We start from the raw sequence: 25,316 nt of genomic DNA, 5'->3' as shown, positions 1-25,316 counted from the left end.
AAAAAAAAAGAAAAAAGAAAAGCCAACGTCCTTATCACTGCCTACCAGACCTATGCTCTGCCCTCCCACCCCACCATTCCATTTCCCATTATTTCCCCCACCACACTATATATGACCTTATCTCTTATCACTCTCTATTTTCCTACTGCATTCCAGACCCACTGGATCCTTTCTATTCTTAAAACACACTATGCACACTTCCCCTTCATGTCCTTTGCACATACTGCTCCTTCTGCCTAAAAGACACTTCCCTTGGATAACCTCATGACTCACCACCTCACCTCCTTCAGGTCTTGGTTCCAATGTTGCCTTCCCAGGGAAGGATTCTCTGATGATCCCCCAGAACTCTTTACCTCTCTTCCTTTGTTTCTTTTTCTCCATAGTGCTTACAACTATCTAAGATACTATATTTAATTTAATTATCATGTTTACTCTTACTCTCCCCCAACTAGAATGCAAGCTCCTTGAAGGTAGAGAATTTTGATTGTTTTGTTCATTACTGTATCCCCTGAGGGAGATTAGTGTGCCTGCCACTTAATAGGTAGATAAATATTTGTTAAATAAATAGATGACTTATTTTCATTTTCTCTTGACATTGTAAACAATGCTACAATGAACTTTATATCTCTATGAATTTATGGATATAGACTAAAAAGTGGGAAGGTTGTTTCAAAGGATATATAAATATCTTATCTAATATATACTGCCAAACTGACCTCCAAAATAGAGCTTCCAACTTTCAGTCTCACCAATAGTGTGTTAGAGAACCTGTCTCCTCTCACCTCCATCCTCAAAAGGACTGCTTTTTATCAATCTCTTCCATTTTGCCTATTGAATTAAAAAAAAAAAACCACATGCCTTGTTTTACATTGGGTTTCTTTAATTACTGGTGAAATTGACTATCTTTTCTTCCTTTCTTTCTCTTTCTTTTTTTTTTTTTGAGACAGTCTTGCTCTGTTGCCCAGGCTGGAGTGCAGTGGCGCAATCTCAGCTCACTGCAAGCTCTGCCTCCCGGGTTCATGCCATTCTCCTGCCTCAGCCTCCCCAGTAGCTGGGACTACAGGCGCCTGCCACCACGTACTTTTTTTTCGTAGAGACTGGGTTTCACCTTGTTAGCCAGGATGGTCTCGATCTCCTGACCTCGCGATCCACCCACCTCGGCCTCCCAAAGTGCTGCGATTACAGGCGCCAGCCACTGAGTCCAGCCTCTTTCTTTTTTTTCTTTTGTCACTTGTACTCCTGATGTTTCTCTCCCCTTAACAAAACCAAACAAAAAACCACTCCCTACTCGTGGCTGCTTCCAGACCACATTTTTAGCTAGGGATCTTCAGTCCCACTGCAACCACTCAACCTAATTCTTCAAGCTCCAACCCCAGTATGTGTCCCTCCTTACCAACTATCCACACTTCTTACCCTTCTCCATACAATTCCCTGAGCCTAAAATGATTTCCCTTCCTTTCTCAAACTGGCAAACTTCCACTCAGCCTTCCAGAGTGAGCTTTCATGTCAGCGCCACCTGCCCCGCAACACCAATTGCAACCACTGGGAATAGGCGGCACAGAATAAGTAACCACAGAAATGAATATTTGCTCTGCCTATGTAACCTCAATAATCAGATAAATTTCCATTAGCAAGAAATAGAGAGAAGGGTGAGGGTGTAAAGAGAGAAGCTTATAGTTTATAAAACAATCCCTACTAAGAAAAGGCAGCTGCTGAGATTCAATTCACCTATTGGCTCTTCCATAGAATGAGAATTATAAAATCAATGAGAAGAGGGGAATAGCATATTTCAAATACCAACTCACTCTCTTCAGAAAAGAAAAAAAAAAAGCAACTGAAAAGGGACACCACATTGAGCGTTTCAAATATACCCAATCTAATAATCAGAATTTAATCAGTAAATTACCTGGGATCTGAGAGGGCTTTTAGCTTTGTGGAAGGTTTTCTGCTCCTTCTAAAGTTTTCAGGAAGGTTAAAAAAAAATCCTCTGAGAGTTTTCCCAAATCAAATGAAACAGCAAATGAAGTGAGGCAATGGTCCCGTACTCATGAAATTCACTGCTTACCATATTCCCCATCATCCTGAAACAGCTGGCTTGGTAGAATGATGGAGTGGCCTTTTGAAGACTCAGTTACAGTGCTAGCTAAGTTGCAATACTTCGCAGGGCTGGGTCAAGCTTCTTTTTTTGGGAGGGGCAGTGGACAAAGCCTCGCTCTGTCACCCAGGCTGCAGTACAGTGGCAGGATCTCAGGCTCACTGCCAACTCCACCTCCCAGGTTCAAGCAATTCTTGTGCCTCAGCCTCCCAAGTAGCTGGGATTACAGGGGCACACCACCATGCCCGGCTAGTTTTTGTATTTTTAGTAGAGACAGGGTTTCACTTGGCCAGGCTGGTCTCAAACTCCTGACCTCAAGTGATCTACCCATCTTGGCCTCCCAAAGTGCTGGGATTATGGGCGTGAGCCATCTCATCCAGCCTCAAGTTTCTTTCTCTTGCATTAATTTATTAGATTGGGAACATAAAGGAAGTGGTAAAAAGACCCCACCTGAGTAAAACTAAAATTAATTCTCAGTTACTATGGGATGACATTTTCCTACTGTGACAGATAATTAAATAATTCAGCTTTTAAAAATTTCTTGGCCGGGCGCAGTGGCTCATGCCTGTAATTCCAGCACTTTGGGAGGCTGAGGGAGGCGGATCACAAGGTCAGGAAATCGAGACCATCCTGGCTAACACAGTGAAACCCCATCTCTACTAAAAATACAAAAAATTAGCCAGGCATGGTGGCAGGCGCCTGTAGTCCCAGCTACTAGGGAGGCTGAGGCAGGAGAATGGCATGAACCCGGGAGGTGGAGCTTGCAGTGAGCTGAGATCAGGCCACTGCACTGCAAGCCTCGGCAACAGAGCGAGACTGTGTCTCAAAAAAAAAAAAAAAATTATTTCTTTCTTTAAAAATTGTTAGAAATGGAGGGTGGAGCCAAGATGGCCGAATAGGAACAGCTCCGGTCTCCAGCTCCCGGCCTGAGCGACACAGAAGACGGGTGATTTCTGCATTTCCGTTTGAGGTACCGGGTTCATCTCACTAGGGAGTGCCAAACAGTGGGTGCAGGACAGTCGGTGCAGCGTGCTGTGTGCGAGCCAAAGCAGAGCAAGGCATTGCCTCACTCGGGAAACCCAAGGGGTCAGGGAATTCCCTTTCCTAGTCAAAGAAAGGGGTAACAGATGGCACCTGGAAAATCGGGTCAGTCCCACCCTAATACTGTGCTTTTCCAATGGGCCTGGAAAACGGCACACCAGGAGATTGTGTCCCGCACCTGGCTAGGAGGGTCCTATGCCCACGGAGTCTCGCTGATTGCTAGCACAGCAGTCTGAAATCAAACTGCAAGGAGGCAGCGACGGTGGGGGAGGGGTGCCCGCCATTGCCCAGGCTTGCTTAGGTAAACAAAGCAGCCAGGAAGCTCGAACTGGGTGGAGCCCACCACAGCTCAAGGAGGCCTGCCTGCCTCTGTAGGCTCCACCTCTGGGGGCAGGGCACAGACAAACAAAAATTCAGCAGGAACCTCTGCAGACTTAAATGTCCCTGTCTGACTGACAGCTTTGAAGAGAGTAGTGATTCTCCCAGCATGCAGCTGGAGATCTGAGAACGGACAGACTGCCTCCTAAAGTGGGTCCCTGACCCCCGAGTAGCCTAACTGGGAGGCACCCCCCCAGTAGGAACACACTGACACCTCACTCGGCCGGGTACTCCTCTGAGACAAAACTTCCAGAGGAACTATCAGACAGCTGAATTTGTGGTCTCACGAAAATCCGCTGTTCTGCAGTCACCGCTGCTGACACCCAGCCAAACAGGGTCTGGAGTGGACCTCTAGCAAACTCCAACAGACCTGCAGCTGAGAGTTCTGTCTGGGAGAAGGAAAACTAACAAACAGAAAGGACATACACACCAAAAACCCATCTGTACATCACCATCATAAAAGATCAAAAGTAGATAAAACCACAAAGATGGGGAAAAAACAGAGCAGAAAAACTGGAAACTCTAAAAAGCAGAGCACCTCTCCTCCTCCAAAGGAACACAGTTCCTCACCAGCAACGGAACAAAGCTGGACGGAGCATGACTTTGACGACTTGAGAGAAGAAGGCTTCAGACGATCAAACTACTCCGAGCTACGGGAGGAAATTCAAAACAATAGCAAAGAAGTTAAAAACTTTGAAAAAAAATTAGAAGAATGGATAACTAGAATAACCAATGGAGAGAAGGGCTTAAAGGAGCTGATGGAGCTGAAAGCCAAGTATCGAGAACTACGCGAAGATTGCAGAAGCCTCGGCAGCTGATGCGATCAACTGGAAGAAAGGGCATCAGAGATGGAAGACGAATTGAATGAAACGAAGCAAGAAGGGAAGTTTAGAGAAAAAAGAATAAAAAGAAATGAACAAAGCCTCTAAGAAATTTGGGACTATGTGAAAAGACCAAACCTACGTCTGATTGGTGTACCTGAAAATGACAGGGAGAATGGAACCAAGTTGGAAAACACTCTGCAAGATAATATCCAGGAGAACTTCCCCAACCTAGCAACGCAGGCCAACATTCAGATTCAGGAAATACACAGAACGCCACAGAGATACTCCTCGAGAAGAGCAACTCCAAGACACATAATTGTCAGATTCACCAAAGTTGAAATGAAGGAAAAAATGTTAAGGGCAGCCAGAGAGAAAGGTCGGGTTACCCACAAAGGGAAGCCCATCAGACTAACAGCTGATCTCTCAGCAGAAACTCTACAAGCCAGAAGAGAGTGGGGGCCGATATTCAACATTCTTAAAGAAAAGAATTTTCAACCCAGAATTTCATATCCAGCCAAACTAAGCTTCATAAGTGAAGGAGAAATAAAATACTTTACAGACAAGCAAACGCTGCCTGATTTTGTCACCACCAGGCCTGCCCTAAAAGAGTTCCTGAAGGAAACACTAAACATGGAAAGGAACAACCAGTACCAGCCCCTGCAAAAACATGCCAAATTGTAAAGACCATCGAGGCTAGGAAGAAACTGCATCAACTAACGAGCAAAATAACTAACTAACATCATAATGACAGGATCAAATTCACACATAACAATATTAACTTTATTTATTTATTTATTTTTTGTTGTTGTTGTTGTTTTTTTTTTTTGAGACGGAGTCTTGCTCTGTCACCCAGGCTGGAGTGCAGTGGCGCAATCTCGGCTCACTGCAAGCTCCGCCTCCTGGGTTCACGCCATTCTCCTGACTCAGCCTCTCCGAGTAGCTGGGACTACAGGCGCCCGCCACCACGCCCGGCTAATTTTTTGTATTTTTAGTAGAGACGGGGTTTCACCATGGTCTCGATCTCCTGACCTCGTGATCCGCCCGCCTCGGCCTCCCAAAGTGCTGGGATTACAAGCGTGAGCCACCGCGCCCGGCCTCAATATTAACTTTAAATGTAAATGGGCTAAATGCTCCAATTAAAAGACACAGACTGACAAACTGGATAAGGAGTCAAGACCCATCAGTGTGCTGTATTCAGGAAACCCATCTCACGTGCAGAGACACACACAGACTCAAAACAAAGGGATGGAGGAAGACCTATCAAGCAAATGGAAAACAAAAAGAGGCAGGGGTTGCAATCCTAGTCTCTGATAAAATAGACTTTAAACCAACAAAGATCAAAAGAGACAAAGAAGGCCATTATATAATGGTAAAGGGATCAATTCAACAAGAAGAGCTAACTATCTAAATATATATGCACCCAACACAGGAGCACCCAGATTCATAAAGCAAGTCCTGAGTCACCTACAAAGGGACTTAAACTCCCACACAATAATAATGGGAGTCTTTAACACCCCACTGTCAACATTAGACAGATCAACGACACAGAAAGTTAACAAGGATATCCAGGAATTGAACTCAGCTCTGCACAAAGTGGACCTAATAGACATCTACAGAACTCTCCACCCCAAATCAACAGAATACACATTTTTTTTCAGCACCACACCACACCTATTCCAAAATTGACCACATAGTTGGAAATAAAGCTCTCCTCAGCAAATGTAAAAGAACAGAAATTATAACAAACTGTCTCTCAGACCACACTGCAATCAAACTAGAACTCAGGATTAAGAAACTCACTCAAAACCACTCAACTACATGGAAACTGAACAACCTGCTCCCGAATGACTATTGGGTACATAATGAAATGAAGGCAGAAATAAAGATGTTCTTTGAAACCAACGAGAACAAAGACACAACATACAAGAATCTCTGGGACACATTCAAAGCAGTGTGTAGAGGGAAATTTATAGCACTAGATGCCCACAAGAGAAAGCAGGAAAGATCCAAAATTGACACCTTAACATCACAATTAAAAGAACTAGAAAAGCAAGAGCAAACACATTCAAAAGCTAGCAGAAGGCTAGAAATAACTAAAATCAGAGCAGAACTGAAGGAAATAGAGACACAAAAAACCCTTCAAAAAATTAATGAATCCAGGAGCTGGTTTTTTGAAAAGATCAACAAAATTGATAGACCGCTAGCAAGACTAATAAAGAAGAAAAGAGAGAAGAATCAAATAGATGCGATAAAAAACGAAAAAGGGGATATCACCACCGATCCCACAGAAATACAATCTACCATCAGAGAATACTACAAACACCTCTATGCCAATAATGTAGAAAATCTAGAAGAAATGGATAAATTCCTCGACAAATACACCCTCCCAAGACTAAACCAGGAAGAAGTTGAATCTCTGAATAGACCAATAACAGGCTCTGAAATTGTGGCAATAATCAATAGCTTACCAACCAAAAAGAGTCCAGGACCTGATGGATTCACAGCCGAATTCTACCAGAGGTGCAAGGAGGAACTGGTACCATTCCTTCTGAAACTATTCCAATCGATAGAAAAAGAGGGAATCCTCCCTAACACACTGTATGAGGCCAGCATCATCCTGTTACCAAAGCCTGGCAGAGATATAACCAAAAAAGAGAATTTCAGACCAATATCCTTGATGCAAAAATCCTCAATAAAATACTGGCAAACCAAATCCAGCAGCACATCAAAAAGCTTATACACCATGATCAAGTCGGCTTCATCCCTGGGATGCAAGGCTGGTTCAACATACGCAAATCAATAAATGTAATCCAGCATATAAACAAAACCAAAGACAAAAACCACATGATTATCTCAAGAGATGCAGAAAAGGCCTTTGACAAAATTCAACAACGCTTCATGCTAAAAACTCTCAATAAATTAGGTATTGATGGGACATATCTCAAAATAATAAGAGCTATCTATGACAAACCCACAGTCAATATCATACTGAATGGGCAAAAACTGGAAGCATTCCCTTGGAAAACTGGCACAAGACAGGGATGCCCTCTCTCACCACTCCTATTCAACATAGTGCTGGAAGTTCTGGCCAGGGCAATCAGGCAGGAGAAGGAAATAAAAGGTATTCAATTAGGAAAAGAGGAAGTCAGATCGTCCCTGTTTGCAGATGACATGATTGTATATCTAGAAAACCCCATCGTCTCAGCCCAAAATCTCCTTAAGCTGATTAGCAACTTCAGCAAAGTCTCAGGATACAAAATCAATGTACAAAAATCACAAGCATTCTTGTACACCAATCACAGACAAACAGAGAGCCAAATCATGAGTGAACTCCCATTCACAATTGCTTCAAAGAGAATAAAATACCTAGGAATCCAACTTACAAGGGATGTGAAGGACCTCTTCAAGGAGAACTACAAACCACTGCTCAATGAAATAAAAGAGGATACAAACAAATGGAAGAACATTCCATGCTCATGGGTTGGAAGAATCAATATCGTGAAAATGGCCATACTGCCCAAGGTAATTTATAGATTCAATGCCATACCCATCAAGCTACCAATGACTTTCTTCACAGAATTGGAAAAAACTACTTTCAAGTTCATATGGAACCAAAAAAGAGCCCGCATCGCCAAGCCAATCCTAAGCCAAAACAACAAAGCTGGAGGCATCACGCTACCTGACTTCAAACTATACTACAAGGCTACAGTAACCAAAACAGCATGGTACTGGTACCACAACAGAGACATAGATCAATGGAACAGAACAGAGCCCGCAGAAATAATGCCGCATATCTACATCTGATCTTTGACAAACCTGACAAAAACAAGAAATGTGGAAAGGATTCCCTATTTAATAAATGGTGCTGGGAAAACTGGCTAGCCATATGTAGAAAGCTGAAACTGGATCCCTTCCTTACACCTTATACAAAAATTAATTCGAGATGGATTAAAGACTTATATGTTAGACCTAAAACCATTAAAATCCTACAAGAAAACCTAGGCAATACCATCAGGACATAGGCGTGGGCAAGGACTTCATGTCTAAAACACCAAAAGCAATGGCAACAAAAGCCAAAATTGACAAATGGGATCTAATTAAACTAAAGAGCTTCTGCACAGCAAAAGAAACTACCATCAGAGTGAACAGGCAAGCTACAGAATGGGAGAAAATTTTTGCAACCTACTCATCTGACAAAGGGCTAATATCCAGAATCTACAATGAACTCAAACAAATTTACAAGAAAAAAACAAACAACCCCATCAAAAAGTGGGCGAAGGACATGAACAGACACTTCTCAAAAGAAGACATTTATGAAGCCAAAAAACACATGAAAAAATGCACATCATCACTGGCCATCAGAGAAATGCAAATCAGAACCACAATGAGATACCATCTCTCACACCAGTTAGAACGGCGATCATTAAAAGGTCAGGAAACAACAGGTGCTAGAGAGGATGTGGAGAAATAGGAACACTTTTACACTGTTGGTGGGACTGTAAACTAGTTCAACCATTGTGGAAGTCAGTGTGGCGATTCCTCAGGGATCTAGAACTAGAAATACCATTTGACCCAGCCATCCCATTACTGGGTATATACCCAAAGGACTATAAATCATGCTGCTATAAAGACACATGCACACGTATGTTTATTGTGGCACTATTCACAGTAGCAAAGTCTTGGAACCAACCTAAATGTCCAACAACAATAGACTGGATTAAGAAAATGTGGCACATATACACCATGGAATACTATGCAGCCATAAAAAATGATGAGTTCATGTCCTTTGTAGGGACATGGATGAAACTGGAAAACATCATTCTCAGTAAACTATCGCATGGACAAAAAACCAAACACCGCATGTTCTCACTCATAGGTGGGAATTGAACAATGAGAACTCATGGACACAGGAAGGGGAACATCACACTCCGGGGACTGTTGTGGGGTGGGGGGAGGGGGAGGGACAGCATTAGGAGATATACCTAATGCTAAATGATGAGTTAATGGGTGCAGCAAAACAACATGGCACATGGATACATATGTAACAAACCTGCACATTGTGCACATGTACCCTAAAACCTTAAGTATAATTAAAAAAAAAGAGTTGTAGATAATGGTAATTTTTCAAACTCTTGTCATAAAACGCTTTGGTTCATCCAAACATGGTAAAACCTTCCCATTAATTCTATAGATGGATAGATATGGTAAAACCTTCCCATTAGTTCTATAGATAGATAGATAGATAGATAGATAGATAGATAAATAGATAGATAGATAGGTAGAAAGAAAGAAAGAATCTGGCTAAGAATACTGTTGTGTGGTATAAAATAGTGGGCAACATTCTCTGCTGTTATAAGATTGGTGCAAATGTAATTGCAGTCTTGCCATTATAATAGAATGCTGAAGATGCCACTTCTTATAACAAATATATTTATATTGTATAGTTAAGAGTTAGTATAAGTTTTTTTATACTAAAAAGAAGTATTCTCTTAAAAATGTCATATGTTTTCAATAGCTATTATGGCTAAAATATAACTGAAGGCAAATGCCTTCTTCTCATATTTAACCCCAGATTGATTGAAGTTATTTCACTTTCAAAGAATCTCAGGTCTATGATGATTTATATTTGATCACTAATTACTTGATGATAAGGTTGACAAACTCCTTCTTTTCTTTAAAGGCATATGGGTGCTTTCCTAGTTATGCACCACCTAACTAAGAATCAAATTACTATCTTTTTTTTTTCTGTTGCATGCCTGTTTAGAGACTGAACCTGGTATTTCACGTCGTTTAATAGGAGGACCGCCATGAAACCAATTTTCACATCTTTGAATAATGCTCTTTAGCCCAGAACAAATGTAAACCTTGCTTACACACATATGAACAAACAACAACAAAAAAAGTTAATAAAATTGAATAAAATTTTTAAAAATTATTACCAGAATAAAAAATATGAGCTCTAGTTAATTTAGAAACCTGTAGCTCGTTGGTAGAGAGTAAAGGTGAAGAAAAACATCAAGTTTATAACTTGTGCACAATTATCACCTTTGTACATGTCTGTGTTTCCTGGTCCATATCATGGAAACGATTCAAACATAAAGAGATCTGCTGCAGCTCACTGAAATGAGTTATATATGTTTGTTATTAGTTATGTTCTTTAAAAGTAGTGTAATAAAATAAGGTTGTATATTAAAAAAAAATTGTTAGAAATGTAGTATGCACCTCTCACTGTTAGTGCCCCTTCATCTCCTACAGGGCTAGTCTGATTCTACAAATGGAATAAAAGATAGAGTAAGACTTCTTTCAATGTTTAGAGTGGCCCAAAGATAACAAACACAGCCTATGAGCTAGGACCATGAGCCAGGAACTTTGGGGAACTTACACAAGTAAAGCACATCAATGGTTAGTCTATGTCTTAGGTTAATTACGAGGACTAAACTCTGATTTTTTTTATCTTGCCCAAATTCCTATCTAAGCGGTCTGGGGAGTCATGCCCACAGATGGGTTTTATTTAACCCCGCATATCATGGTTTACTTTCCAACCTGACTCTGGCATAACATTAGGAGAGAAAGAAGAACATCAAAATATTTTACCCTGAAACATGTTTCTTTGCCATATTTTGATGGCCCTGCAAAGCTGTTCTTTGTGGGGAAAATTTTGCATCTGTAAAGAATCTCTATTAACACAGCTAGAAGATCTTTTTCTTCCAGACCCTCCCAATCCTAAAGAGATTAACTAAGATCTGAATAGGAAACATTTGTCACCTATTGTCTCTAAGGGCAGCCACTATTAGACTTCAAAGGAACTTTGGTCTCTACAATCTTTATCTTAACCTGAACATTCCCTTTTTATCTATCCCAGGTTTTTAGGCAAACTCAACCGTCAACCAGAAAATGTTTAAATTCACTTACAGCCTAGAAGCTTCCGGCTTTGAGTTGTTCCACCTTTCTGGACAAACCAATGTATTTCTTCAATGTATTTGATATCTCATGCCACTCTGAAATGTATAAAGCCAAGCTGCACCCTGACCACCTTGGGCACATGTTCTCAGGACTTCCTGAGGGCTGTGTCACGGGCCATGGTCACTCATATTTGGTTCAGAATAAATATCCTCAAATATTTTACAGAGTTCAACTCTTTTAATTGACAATTATTATTTATTATTTGAGACAGTGTCTTGCTCTGCCACCCAGGCTAGGGTGCAGTAGAGTGATCATGGCTCACTGTAGCCTTAACCTCCTGGGGTCAAGCAATCCTCCCATCTCAGCCTCTCAAGTAGGGACCATAGGTACATGCCACTATGCCCAGCTAATTTTTTAAATTATTTGTACAGGCGAGTTCTCACTATGTTGCCCAGGCTACTCCTCAAACTCCTGGGCCCAAGGGATCTTCCCACCTTGGCCTTCCAAAATGCTGGGATCACAGGCATGAGCTACCACACCCAGCCAAATTTATTTTGTTGGGGGGAACAGGGTCTCCATATGTTGTGCAGTCTGGTCTCCAACTCCTGGGCTCAAGTTTGCTTTGGCCTCCTGAGCACCTGAGACTGAAGGCATGAGACACTAACTTTTTGCTTTCCCTAAATCTCTTAAGGAAAGACTAAGATAAGCAGGTCTCATTTATTCGTTTATTCAAGTACCAATGATTACAATATCCAGGCAAATGATTACAATATCCAGGCATGATACCTAGAAATCAATGGCATTAAAACAGACAAGGTCAGGCTAGGCCTGGTAGCTCACACCTGTAATTCTAGCATTTTGGGAGGCCGAGGCAGGTGGATAGCTTAAGTCCAAGAGTTCCAGACTAGCCTGAGCAACATGGTGAAACCCTATCTGTACCAAAAATACAATAATTGGCCAGGCATGGTGGTGGGCACCTGTATTCCTAGCTACTGAAATAGTGAGACATTTAAAATAATAAATACAGTTTTATAAACTGTCTTATTCACAGAAAGAAATGAAAATGATTTTTAACCATATAAAAAGATGTTCAAATTCATTCATAAGTCATAAAATCATGAATGACATTAAGAATTACATTGTGATACTATTGTTCACCTATCAGATTGGCACAAATCCAAGAGCCTGAGAACACTCAGTTGGCAAGCTTGTGAGGAAGGATATACACTCATAAACTGCTACAGTAATGAATAATACCACAGTCCCTATGGATGGGAATTTGACGATATCAGCTAACATTAAACATGCATTTAATTTTTGGTCCAGTAACCACTGCTAGAAATTTATTCTAAAGACTCACTGACAAAAATACAAAAAGACATGCACACAGGGTATTGATTGAAGACAAACAATGGAGAACAATTCAGATACAGGCTTTACCTTGTTTAACTATACTTTGCTTTAATGTGCTTTGCACATACTGCATTTATTACAAACTAAAGTTTTGTCGTGATCCTGCACTGAGCAAGCCTATCGGCAGCATTTTTCCAATAGCGTGTGCTCACTTCGTGTCTCTGTGTCACAGTTTTGTAATTCTCCAAGTATTTCAAAAACTTTTCCATTATTATTTTATCTGTTATGGTGATCTGTGATCAGTGATCTTACAAGTTACTACTGTAATTGTTTTGGAGTTCCACAAGCCACACCCATAAAAAGATGGCAAACTCAATAAATGGTGCTGGCTATCCACAATAGCAAAGACATGGAATCAACCTAAATATCCATCAAAGGAAGACTGAATAAAGAAAAGGTCCTGTAATCCCAGCACTTTGGGAGGCCGAGGTGGGTGGATCATCTGAGGTCAGGAGTTCGAGACCAGCCTGGCCAACATGGTGAAACTCTGTCTCTACTAAAAATACAAAAATTAGCTGAGCATGGTGGTGGGCACCTGTAGTCCCAGCTACTCAGGAGGCTGAGGCAGACAAATCGCTCCCAGGAAGTGGAGACTGCAGTGAGCCAAGATGGTGCCACTGTACTCCAGCCTGGGCAACAGAGCAAGACTCTGTTCCAGAAAAAAAAAAAAAGAGAGATAAACAAGCAGCCAACAAGCATATGAGCAGATGCTTAACATCACTGATCATTAGAAAAATGCAAATCAAAATGACAATGACATATCATCTCACATCTTTCAGAATGGCTATTATTAAAAAGTCAACCCAGAGCGAGACTCCGTCTCAAAAAAAAAAAAAAAAAAAAAAAAGTCAACCATGAAGGAAAGATACTGAGGAGACCCCTGACCCAAAGGAAATAGACTGCAGCACCGAATGGAAGACTTTGGAGTCAAGGAAACTTTTCTTTTGAGCTATTTACAGCTTTTAACCATTAAGTAACAGACCAGGTGCAGTAGCTCATGCCTGTATTCCCAGCACTTTGGGAAGCCGAGGTGGGCAGATCACCTGAGGTCAGGAGTTCAAAACCAGTCTGGCAAACACGGTGAAACCCCGACTCTACTAAAAATGCAAAAATTAGCCAGGCATGGTGGTGGGCACCTGTAATCCCAGCTACTGGGGAAGCTGAGGCATGAGAATTGTTTGAACCTGAGAGGCAGAAGTTGTAGTGAGGGGAGATGGCACCACCGCACTCCAGCCTGGGTGGTGACTCTGTCTCAAAAAAAAAAAAAAAAAAAGACAAAAACTACCATTTGACCCAGCATTTCAATTACTGGTTATATACCCTAAGAAAATAAATCATTCTACCATAAAGCCACATGCACACATATGTTCATCGCAGCACTATTCATAGTAGCAAAAACATGAAATCAACCTAAATGCCCATCAACAGTAGACTGGATAAAGAAATCTTGGTAATATACATCATGGAATACTGTGCAGCCATAAAGAAAAACAAGATCATGTCCTTTGTGGCAACATGGATGGAGCTGGGGGCCATTAATCTAAGCAAACACACACACAAACAGAAAACTAAATACTGTACATTCTCACTTATAAGTGAGCTTATAAGTGAGCTAAACAAGAAGAGCATATGGATACAGAGGGGAACAACAGACCCCAGGGATTACTAGCGAGTGGAGGGAGGCAGAAGGGAGAAGATCAAAAACCTACCTATTGGGTACTACTATGCCCATTACTTGGGTGATGAAATAATCTGTACACCAAACTCCTATAACATGCAATTTACCCATATAACAAACCTGCACATGTACCCCTGAACCTAAAATAAGTAAATAAATAAAAGATGGCAAATTTAACTGACAAATGTTGTGTGTTTGGGCTGTTCCACAGACCAACAATTCCCTGTCTCTCTCCCTCTCCTTAGGCCTCATTATTCCTTAGGACAAACAATATTGAAATTAGGTAAATTAATAACCCTCCAATGGACTCATGATAAAACTTTAATGAGTGAGAAGTTGCTTCTTAGGGAAGGGCAAAGAAAGTAGTTTCTTGACATGCAATCTACTCCTAATGAAGATGCTGTGAACACTGTTGAAATGACAACAAAGGATATAGAACATTACACAGACTTAGCTGATAAAGCAGCAGCAGCATCTGACAGGGCTGATTCCAATTATTTTTTAATAGAGATTGGGTCTCGTGAGGTTGCCCAGGCTGGTCTCAAACTCCTGGACTCAAGCAGTCCTCCTGCCTTGGCCTCTCTAAGTGCTAGGATTACAAGTTAGAGCCACCATGCCCAGACACCTGAAACCAATTTTGAAAGAATTTCTGAGGGTAAAATACTATCAAACAGCATCACATGCTACAGAGAAATCTTTCACGAAAGAAAGAGTCAACTGATAGGGCAAACTTAATTGTCTTAGGAAATTGGCACAGTTGGCTGGGCATGGTGGCTCACGCCTGTAATCCCAGCACTTTCGGAGGCTCAGGCGAGCAGATCACAAGGTCAGGAGTTTGAGACCAGCCTGGCCAACATGGTGAAACCGTCCCTACTAAAAATACAAAAATTAGGCGGGCATAGTGGCGTGCACCTGTAGTCCCAGCTACTTGGCAGGCTGAGGCAGGAGAAATTGCTGGAACCCAGGAGGAAGAGGTTGTGGTGAGCCAAGATTGCACCACTGCACTTCAGCCTAAGCAACAGAGCAAGACTCTGCCTCAAAAAAAAAAAAAAAAAAAAAGGAAAAGAAATTGGCAGAGTCACCAACCTTTTGCAACCACCACCCTGATCAGTCAGCAACCGTCAACAAGATTCCAAATCAGTGAAGGCTCAGATGATCATTAGAGTTTTTAGCAACAAAATACTTTTTAATTAAGCTATGTACTTTTTTTTAGACATAATGCTACTGCACACTTAATAAACTATAGGGTAGTGTAAACATTTATATGCACTATTAAACCAAAAAATTAGTGTGACTTGCTTTATTAAGATAATCACTTTACTGCAGTGGTCTGGAACCAAACTCACAATATCTCTGAGGTATACCTGTACAGAAAAGAATGATACATCTTCATATATGTCCCTGTGCAGTGATCTCCAGGATACATCATTAAGTAAAAAAAGCAGTTGAAATAAAATGTTTTAGTATACTACTGTTTAAGAAAAGGAGTGGGGACACAAATATATTAGTATGTGTTTATATTTTTTTCAATGGAAGGATAAGCCATAAGATTTTTTTTTTTTTTTTTTTACATAGGTAACACTATGTTTGTTTGTTTGTTTGTTTGTTTTGAGACGGAGTCTCGCTCTGTTGCCCAGGCTGGAGTGCAGTGGCACAATCTCAGCTCACTGCAAGCTCCGCCTCCCGAGTTCACACCATTCTCCTGCCTCAGCCTCCCGAGTAGCTGGGACTACAGGCACCCGCCACCACACCTGGCTAATTTTTTGTATTTTTGGTAGAGACAGGGTTTCACCATGGCCTCGATTTCCTGACCTCGTGATCCACCTGCCTCGGCCTCCCAAAGTGCTGGGATTACAGGCGTGAGCTACCGCGCCCAGCCAACACTATGATTATTTTTATATGCATCTTTTGATCCCATAAATCTGCTAGCAGTAAGGGCTTCTATATACAGAAAAAAAAATAATTCCCTTTCATCAGTGTAGTGCTGGGGACAGCCTCATACCACTTTTTTTTTTTTAAATAGTAACTGATGAGAGCAGAAGATAACAAAGTGAGGACAAAAGCAGATGCTGAATTTCAGTAGATAAACTCGATGCAGTATATTTGATTTAGAATTATGACTATGCTTTACACAAATACAAAACAAAATTAGTTTTTTAAGAATTCCTAAAACTACAACATACAAGACTGGGTAGCTACCTTGTGTTTTAAGTAGAGAACCAATCCAAGCGATTTTAAAACCAGTCATTTGATTGTACACTCCTAGTGGAACAGGCTGAAGAACAAAATAACTTATGTGGTTTATTTTCAAGTTCTTCAGGCAGGCGCAGTGGCTCACGGCTGTAATGCCAGCATTTTGGGAGGCTGAGGTGGTAGGATCACTTGAGACCAGGAGTTCAAGGCCTGTCTGGGCAACACTGCAAGACCCCTACCTGTACGAAAAAAATTTTAAAAGAATACATAAATTTGAAAATAACATCTAAAAAAAGTTAAAATATATTTCTAGCTCAATGAAAACAAGCTTGCTTGTGCCCTCAAATTTCTAAGCACCATATTTCTAAAATTCAATCCTCTTGTGCCTATTTTAATTCTTAAATGAATGTACCATTCTAAGTTTGTTAATGTTCAAGAAGAATGTTTGCAAACTGTGTTTCTTGTCCTTAAGGGTAAGGAACATACCGCTGGGCGCGGTAGCTCACGCCTGTAATCCCAGCACTTTGGGAGGCCGAGGCGGGTGGATCACGAGGCCAGGAGATCGAGACCATCCTGGCTAACACGGTGAAACCCCGTCTCTACTAAAAAATACAAAACATTAGCAGGCCTTGGTGGTGGATGCCTGTAGTCCCAGCTACTCGGGAGGCTGAGGCAGGAGAATGATGTGAACCCGGGAGGCGGAGCTTGCAGTGAGCCAAGATCATGCCACTGATTCCAGCCTGGGCAACAGAGTTAAGAATCCATCTCAAAAAAAAAAAAAGGCTAAAGAACATATTTTACACATGCTTGATTTAATCATTCAACAAATATTTAATGTGGGCTTCTGCTATGAGCCTACTACCATCAATGAGGCACTATGCCAGCTACATCCTTGTTACACAAAGGCCTCCTTCATCGTACACGCTGGTAATGGATGACTGAAGGACACGGCATGGAATTGCGGTCTTCCTGACATCCTGCTGCCCTTCTCCCACTGTGATGCCTGAGGGGTTTGGTGGCAGGAATGGACTAACCCATTCCCAGCTCCAGAGATGCCTCCTATTTTAACTCCATATGGTTAACCTACCCTCCTTGCCATGATGGTTGGTTAAGATAACCCTGGCCTCAGCAAATTGGCACTGGAATTCCTCTGGAACTCTGTGTTGAAAAATCAACTAGGGATAAGGAGAAAGAAACTGAAGGGAGACTTATCTGCTCAGGGGTTCTGGGGAGAAAAGTGCCCTTACTATTAAATGCGACTGGGCATGGTGGCTCATGCCTACAATCCCAGCACTTTCAGAGGCTGAGGTGGGTGGATCACTTGAACGCAGAAGTTCGAGACCAGCCTGGGCAACATGGTGAAATTCTATCTCTAGCAAAAATACAAAATTTGCTGGATGTGATGGCATGCACCTGTAGTCCCAGCTACTTGGGAGGCTGAGGTGGGGGAATCACCTGAGCCTGGGGAGGTCAAGGCTGCAGTGAACTTTGATTGTACCACTGAACTCCAGCCTGGGTGACAGAGTGAAACCCTTTGTCAAACAAAAAAAAAAAAAAAAAAAAGAAGCTATTCTGAAACAGAAGAGTCACTCTCAGGTAGCCAGGCTACCTCACTCAGTGTCCTGGACTTGTTCTCAAAAATACAAAATAGTTCAGCAAACCGCCATGGCACGTGTTTACCTACGTAACAAAGCTGCACTTTCTGCACATGTATCCCGGAACTTGGAAGTAACATAAAATTTTTAAAAAAAGAAAAGAAAGAAAGAAATATATACATACATATATGTGTGTGTGTGTGTGTGTGTATATACACACATATATAAAATAGCACTACAGTACCAATAAAATGCACACAAATCACTGTTAAATTCCAGGGTGGGGTTTACATTGTGCTTATTTTAAAACCAACAAAAACAACCAAAAACTAAATGCTATTAAGGTATTGCTGATTTTGTGGTAACATTTACATTTTGGTTATGCTTTTTAAAAGTTTGTACCTGTCAGGTATACACAGTAAAATTATGCAATTAAAATTGTTTTGAATTTGATTAAAAATACTCCAGAATTTTTTTTTTAAAGACAGGGACTGAGGTGTAGTAAATGAAAGAATTGTAAAATATTGAAGGTAAGTAAATGGGTAAATGATGGTTTATTAAATTGTTCTATTTTTGTAGTTTAATCCATAAAAGCTTTAAAATAATAATGATCATAATATTTCACAATATGATCCTATATATAAGAAGCTGCCTTGTGTACTGAAGAGCATGATACATTTCTAAGTGTTTACAAGTAAATCAGTGATAGTATCCAGGTCCCAAGAAGATGTATTTGTCTACGCATAACACATGCAGTCACGCACGTACTTAAAATGGACTTGAATCTAATTCAACGCTGTGATTTTTATAGCTATAAAAACTGAAGTCTAAGTCTGGGTGTGGTGGCTCACACCTGTAATCCCAGCACTTTGGGAGGCTGAGGCATGTGGATCACTTGAGGTCAGGAGTTCAAAGGCCAGCCTGACCAACAGGATGAAACTCCATCTCTACCAAAAATACAAAAAATTAGCCAGATATGGTGGCTCGTGCCTGTAGGCCCAGCTACTTGGGAGGCTGAGGCAGGAGAATAGCTTGAACTCAGGAGGTGGAGGCTGCAGTAAGCCGAGATCACACCACTGCACTCCAGCCTGGGTGACGCAGGGAGATTTTGTCTCAAAAAATCAAAAACAAAAACAAAAAACTCAAGTCGAATACATCCATACTTTTGTATTGTGACCTAAGTAGTAATTCTAGTTTTGTTATTTTTGTCAACAATGTATCTTAAAATTCAAAATACCAGCCTACAGTGGCATCCAAGACCTATTATTCTTAGTTCTTAGAATGGACTGTTCTCCATCCTCAACTTGCAAGACCACTCAGGAACATCTGGCACTTTCTTTCTTGTAAAGCATCTTCCACCCTCTCCCTTCCAGCCTCACAGTCCTGGGTTTGTTTCTCCCTCTGGCTTCTGTGCTGGGACTTCTTTGCTTATTCAAGTTCTAAGGTTTTACCCTTGGCCCTCCCTCTTTTTTCACTCTTTCTCTGTGGGTTTTTTTTTTTTTTTTTAACTTTTATGCTGAATGTCCCCTTAGAGCCACATTTCTAAGCCAGACTTAAATCCACCCTAGACTCCAAAATCAAATAGCTATACCCATCACCAAAAACTCAGCAGGTGCCCAAATGAAATATCTGCCCTGCTTCAGTTCTTATTTGCTTACTGGTGCCTGTGCCTACAAGGAGTCACCCTGCTGCCGTACATCTGGTCACCAGGTACTGGAGATTTTTGCAGTCATCACTTCCTTTCCATGCTCAACGCTAAAGTCTTAGTTCTAGCCTTCATCCTCTCCTTTCTGATCATTTGCAAGTGTCTCTTAAATGATGAGTACTCCAGAATCTCATTGCTACGGTCCGATTGTCTCCCCCAAATTCTCATGCTGAAATTCTAAACCCAATGTGTTGGTATTAGATGGTAAGGCCTCTGGGAAGTGATGAGGTCATGGGCAGAGCCCTCATAACTGGGATTAGTAACCTTATAAAATAGGTCCCAGTGAGATCTTTGCCACTTCTACACAACAAGCAGGGATCACCTACAAACCTGGAAATGGGCCCTCACTAGACACTGAATCTGCTAGCACCTTATCTTGGACTTCCCAGCCTCCAGAACTGTGAGAAATAAATTTCTGTGGTTTATAAACTACCCAGTTGATTGCATTTTGTTAAAGTAGCCTGAACTAAGATAGTCATCTCTCTAAAAGCAAAGCTAATCATGTTACTTCCTTCCTTAAAATTCTCCTATGACTTCCCTGTCTGAAGGTCCAGACTCCCTTATAGCTCTCAAGGGTGGTCAGCTGATCTCTCCCCACCACTCTTACTGCAGTCACTTTGCACAATCCCGAAATACCAGTCTGCAGCACAACCCTCCACCTAACTCTCTGAGCTGCTACACGCCTCAAGATCACTGCTCTTCTGGTTTTTCTCCTCCTATGAAGATTACATCACTCATTATTCATTCAACAGACATGTACTGAATTCTGTATTAGGATACAACAGCGGAGATGGACACTACCTAGCCTCAAGGAGTTTATAGCTTGGGGGCAGAGGATATTAAATAAGTAAGCCATTGGGTAGGGAATGGGACAGAATAATCTCCCCAGGAAGTAACATTTGGGTGCCTCTGCATTTTCTTACACTACCATCTCCTACTTCTTCACAAACTTATTTAGAGGTGCCCCCCCCTTTTTTGGGGGCATATCTGAGTTTTAAAATGGCTTATAAGATTTTGTACTGTATTTCCTCTTTCTAAAATTCACAATCCTAGCAAAAACCTAATTAGATTTCAAAGTCAGCATTTCCTAAGCACCCCCACCTCAGCACAGCCACCCTGCCAGGCCGAACTGACCTCTCCCTCCCTCAGGCCCCTGGATATAAGGCTCCAGCTGACATTGGGGCACCCTAACCTTTCCCGGCCTAGCTCTGAGCAGTTTCTGTATGGGCTGAGAATCCCTAAGGGCAGGAACACCACCCTTCCATCTTTAAATTGCCACCAACGCAGTACAGGCCCACAGTAAAGCTTTACACGTTTAAAGGGCAAAAATTCATTCTTTAAAGGTAAATTACTTAGTACACTGAGCATAAATTTGTATAAACTTCTTTAATAACAATTGTGCAATATCTATAAAAACTGTAAAGGGCTGGAAATACCACTTCTAGTTAAGGTTATACAGAAATCCTAGTAGTGGGCATAAAAAATCATGTCCAGGGATTTCTTGGCCATCAGCACATACCTGGGGAAAAAATTACGGCACATCCTACCATGGTAGAGCCCATCTCCAGTAGTTAGAAAGAGGAGGCAGACCTCTCCATATCAATATTGAAAGATGTCTATAAGTTGTAAGATGACAGCTATACTAAAATCTTTTAAAAGAAAAAAAAGTCTGTGCTCACAGCACAAAGGAAAAATTCTAAGATACACCCAGAAACTTTATTTCTGGGGGAATGAGACTAGAAGCAAAGAGGAGAAACCATCTATTTCTACCTTAAACTTCCTATTACTGAATTTGTTAGAATGTGATGTAATGTGTTTTAAATTTTATTTTTATTTTTTATTTTGAGATGAAGTCTCGCTCTGTCACCTAGGCTGTAGTGCAATGGCGCGATCTCGGCTCTCTGCAACCTCCGCCTCCTGGGCTCAAGCGATTCGCCTGTCTCAGCCTCCCAAGTAGCTGGGATTACCCTCGCCGGCCACCACGCCTGGCTAATTTTTGTTTTTTTTTTTAAGTAGAGATGGGATTTCACCATGTTGACCACGCTGGTCTCGGCCTCCTGACCTCAAGTGATCCACCCACCTCGGCCTCCCAAAGTGCTGGGATTACAGGCATGAGCCACCATGCCCGGCCATTTTAAATTTTAAACACAAACACAGGCCAGGCTCAGTGGCTCACGCCTATAATCCTAGCACTTTGGGAGGTCAAGGTGGGAAGATCCCTTAAATCTAGGAGTTTGAAACTAGCCAGTGGAATATCATGAGATCCCATCTCTACAAAAAATACAAAAATTAGCCAGGTGTGGTGATTTATGCCTGTGCTACTCAAGAGGACAAGGGGGTGGGATCACTTGAGCCCAAGAGTCCAAGGCTGCTGTGAGCTAGGATTGCACCACTGCACTCCAGCCTGGGTGACAGAGCAAGATCCTAGCTCTTAAAAACACACATTCACACAAACATAATCGCTAAAGTAAAAAAGGTATTTTTTACACGAAAGTGTACATTATTTTACTAGCTTCTTATTTAGGAAACAAATATTTTTTAAATTTTTTTTTTTTTTAAGCTGCTATATTCATAGCTTATTCACTGCTATATTCTCTACACCCAGAATACAGACAGAGGGCAGGCACTCAGTAAATATTTGTTGAATGAAAAACTGCTGTACAATCATAAAACCAGTTGTTCAGAGGGGAAAAGTATCTAATAACTGCTTCACAAACTCACAGAAGCAAAAAAATCCCTTCAGAAGGTATTTTAGGGCTGGGTGTGGTGGCTCATGCCTGTTATCCCAGCACTTTGGGAGGCCTAGGCAGGTGGATTGCTTGAGCACAGCAGTTCAAGACTAGCCTGGGCAACATGGAGAAACCCTGTCTCTACAAAAAAATTTAACGATTATCCAGGAGTGGTGCCATGTGCCTGTAGTCCCAGCTACTCCAGAGGCTGAGGTGGGAGGATTACTTGAGTCCAGGAGACAGAGGTTGCAGTGAGCTGAGATCACCCCACTGCATTCCAGCCTGGGTGACAGAGGAAGACTGTCTCAAAAAAAAAAAAAAAAAAAAAGAGAGAGAGAGACAGATTTTAACAGTTTAGCTCCCAATCAGGATGAGTTAGGATTTTTTTAAAGCAAATATTTAAAGAGCAAACTCTCATCACATAAGCAATCTTCAAACTCTCCCGAATTTGTCCAAAAAAGAGCTCCTTCCACATCAGTTTAATTCACAACCTGGAGTGTGGCACATGCCTGGTCATAAATACAAATAATAAAAAGATACATAAAGCTTTGGGAGAAAAACACAGCTCGTCTAATAGAAGAAAATCAATAATAGGCAATGAGCCTTAATTATGGTCTATTTTCAACGTGCTTATTTCTGCAGGTAATTAACTTTTAGCTTGAACGGATAAGATCAAACTTCATCTTTTCTTTGAAAGCCAACGCCTCTAACAAGCAGCCTTTTTATCTTCAGATCCTAAATGAATGTGCCAAACATGGTAAGCCCTCCATGACTGTCGACAATGCTGATGGGAGAAGTAAGATACCAGGGAGAAGGAACAACAAGCAAGGTTTTAGGCTTAAGAGACTTGCATAAAATCTCCAAGAAAAAAAAAACAAAAGCCTTGAACAAACTCGAGGGTTTGTTTGTTTGTTTTTAAGGAAGATACAGACTATTTAACGAAATGCGAATGCACTGGAAAGGATTATTTATATAAATAACTACCACTATGGAACACAGCTCCCTCTCCCTGCATTTTCCTTCCCAAGGAAAGCACTTTAACAACTTGTTTCAGAACACTTGGATCCAGCAGCATATTCAATTCTAAAAACCCACCGACTTCCTGGACTATTTTTTCAATCACTGTTTTTTATTCTAAATCTTTCTTTGAGAGGGTAATTTAGTACCAACTAAGAAAACACAAGGGCCCAAACAGACTGTCACCAAATACCAGTAATATTTAGAGGAGGGGAGAGGGGTTAAAATATTCTCCATCAAAGTAATGTAACTGGTGTTTAACAAGTGATTGGTGTAAATAACAATCCTTTCAGACTGCCCTGCAATCTTTCTTCAACCGCACACGTTCGTTAATAACTTGAAGTCAATTCTTCCAAGGTGTACACACACTCAGACATTTCTCCCACTAGCAGTGACCGTCCAGGAAAGAATGTTTTGAATTCATTGGGAAATCTCCACCAACAATTCACTTAGTAAACGTGTTGCTCAAAGGGCCCATGCCCTGGTCTCTGCCCTCCCCTTCACTCGAGAGCAGGGGTCCTGTTTCACATTTCTCGGTGACCACAGTCCTAGGTATGAAACAAGTGCTCAGCAAGTAATTTTGCCATTTCATGGAACTGCACAACTCAAAAAGAAAAATCTTTGGAAACCATCTAAAATCAATACACGTGTTTAGTTTGGCTAATAAACAGCTGCAAATTATGATTTAAAAAAAAAAGGTTTTCCAGCTGAACGAATTGTACAGAACTTGGAAGCCAGCGTGAACCTGCCGCGAAGCTACTACTGTCTGGGCTGAGAGGGCAGCTGTGCCAGAAAGGAACGCAGCCCATCCCGGGCTCCCGAAGGCGGGCGGTGGGGAGAATGGCGAGTGCCGCGTCCGAGGACTGGAGCTCGGCCGGGAGGAGAAAGGTTGGACCCCGAGGGGCTAGGGGCGCCAGCAGCCGCCGCGCCCGGGAGGGGCGCCCGTTTCCTTGACAACCGCGCCAGGGCGCAGCCCTTCCTCTTGGGCCGGGGGAGGGGAGAGAAAACGAGGGGACCCCCTGCGCCAAGGCGGCGGCGGCCAAGGGTGTTTCCTGGGCGTAGCAGCCGCAGGCCTGGCTCGCGGAGCCCCCTCCGCCCGCGGCCCGCGCCTACCGTGTATCCCCGCTCCAGGTCACTCTCCTCATAGCGAAAGGACGGAATGTAGACCTCCATGGCCGCGCCGGCCAGCCGGCGGAGGGCGAGTTGGGGGCGGGCTCACGGCCGCGGCCGCCGCTCCGCCCACGGCCGGGCCGCCCCGCCTCCCGCCCCGCTGCGCCCGCGGGGTCCGGAGGCTGCGGGCCGGACTCAGGTCCGCGTGCTGACCCGGCCGCTCCCGCGCCCTGGGCGTGCCGGGGGCCGGAAACAGAGGGCGCAGGGCTCCAGGCGCCTGGGTTTCGGGCCTAACGGGCGGTGGAGATCAGCTGGGCCCGAAAGAGGCGGGGCCAGAAAACCTGAGTCTGCAGAAACGGGGTGTGCGCGCCAACGCGCTGGGCGCCAGGACTGGGCCGCACCCGGCGCTCCCTGCCCTGCGGACTCCGGCTGGAGCTTGATTTGCAGTTTGCTAGACGCCACCATTAACAGATTGCCAGACAGCAAAGAATAGAAAGCGTGGCGCTTTTAACTTTTGTTTTGGTTGGTTGCATTTTTTTTTTTCCTCTCGGCTGGCATTAACAGCGGTGAACCATCCAGCTTTTACCAAGACTCCAATTTCCCTTCGATTCGAGGGTCAGCGTCTCCTGAGTTAA

General features: G+C 42.4%; 1 protein-coding gene across 2 annotated transcripts in view; it reads right to left on the bottom strand.

Moving 5' to 3' along the window:
- Positions 1-24,838, bottom strand: part of SNX24 (sorting nexin 24) — a 193,258-nt gene extending 168,420 nt beyond the window's left edge. The window contains exon 1 of one of the 2 annotated variants that reach the window (XM_055298967.2): positions 24,685-24,838. In XM_055298967.2, coding sequence (XP_055154942.1) covers positions 24,685-24,744 — 60 coding nt within the window. In that variant the 5' untranslated portion in view covers positions 24,745-24,838. The remainder of the gene's footprint in view (positions 1-24,684) is intronic. The other variant, XM_055298969.2, reaches the window with a different exon arrangement.
- Positions 24,839-25,316: the final 478 nt, after the last annotated feature.

This window comes from Symphalangus syndactylus, chromosome 11 (genome assembly GCF_028878055.3).
Source record: "Symphalangus syndactylus isolate Jambi chromosome 11, NHGRI_mSymSyn1-v2.1_pri, whole genome shotgun sequence".
Lineage (NCBI taxonomy): Eukaryota > Metazoa > Chordata > Mammalia > Primates > Hylobatidae > Symphalangus > Symphalangus syndactylus.
The sequence above is the reverse complement of the archived record's forward strand: the minus strand, read 5'-3'. Positions and strand labels throughout refer to the sequence as shown.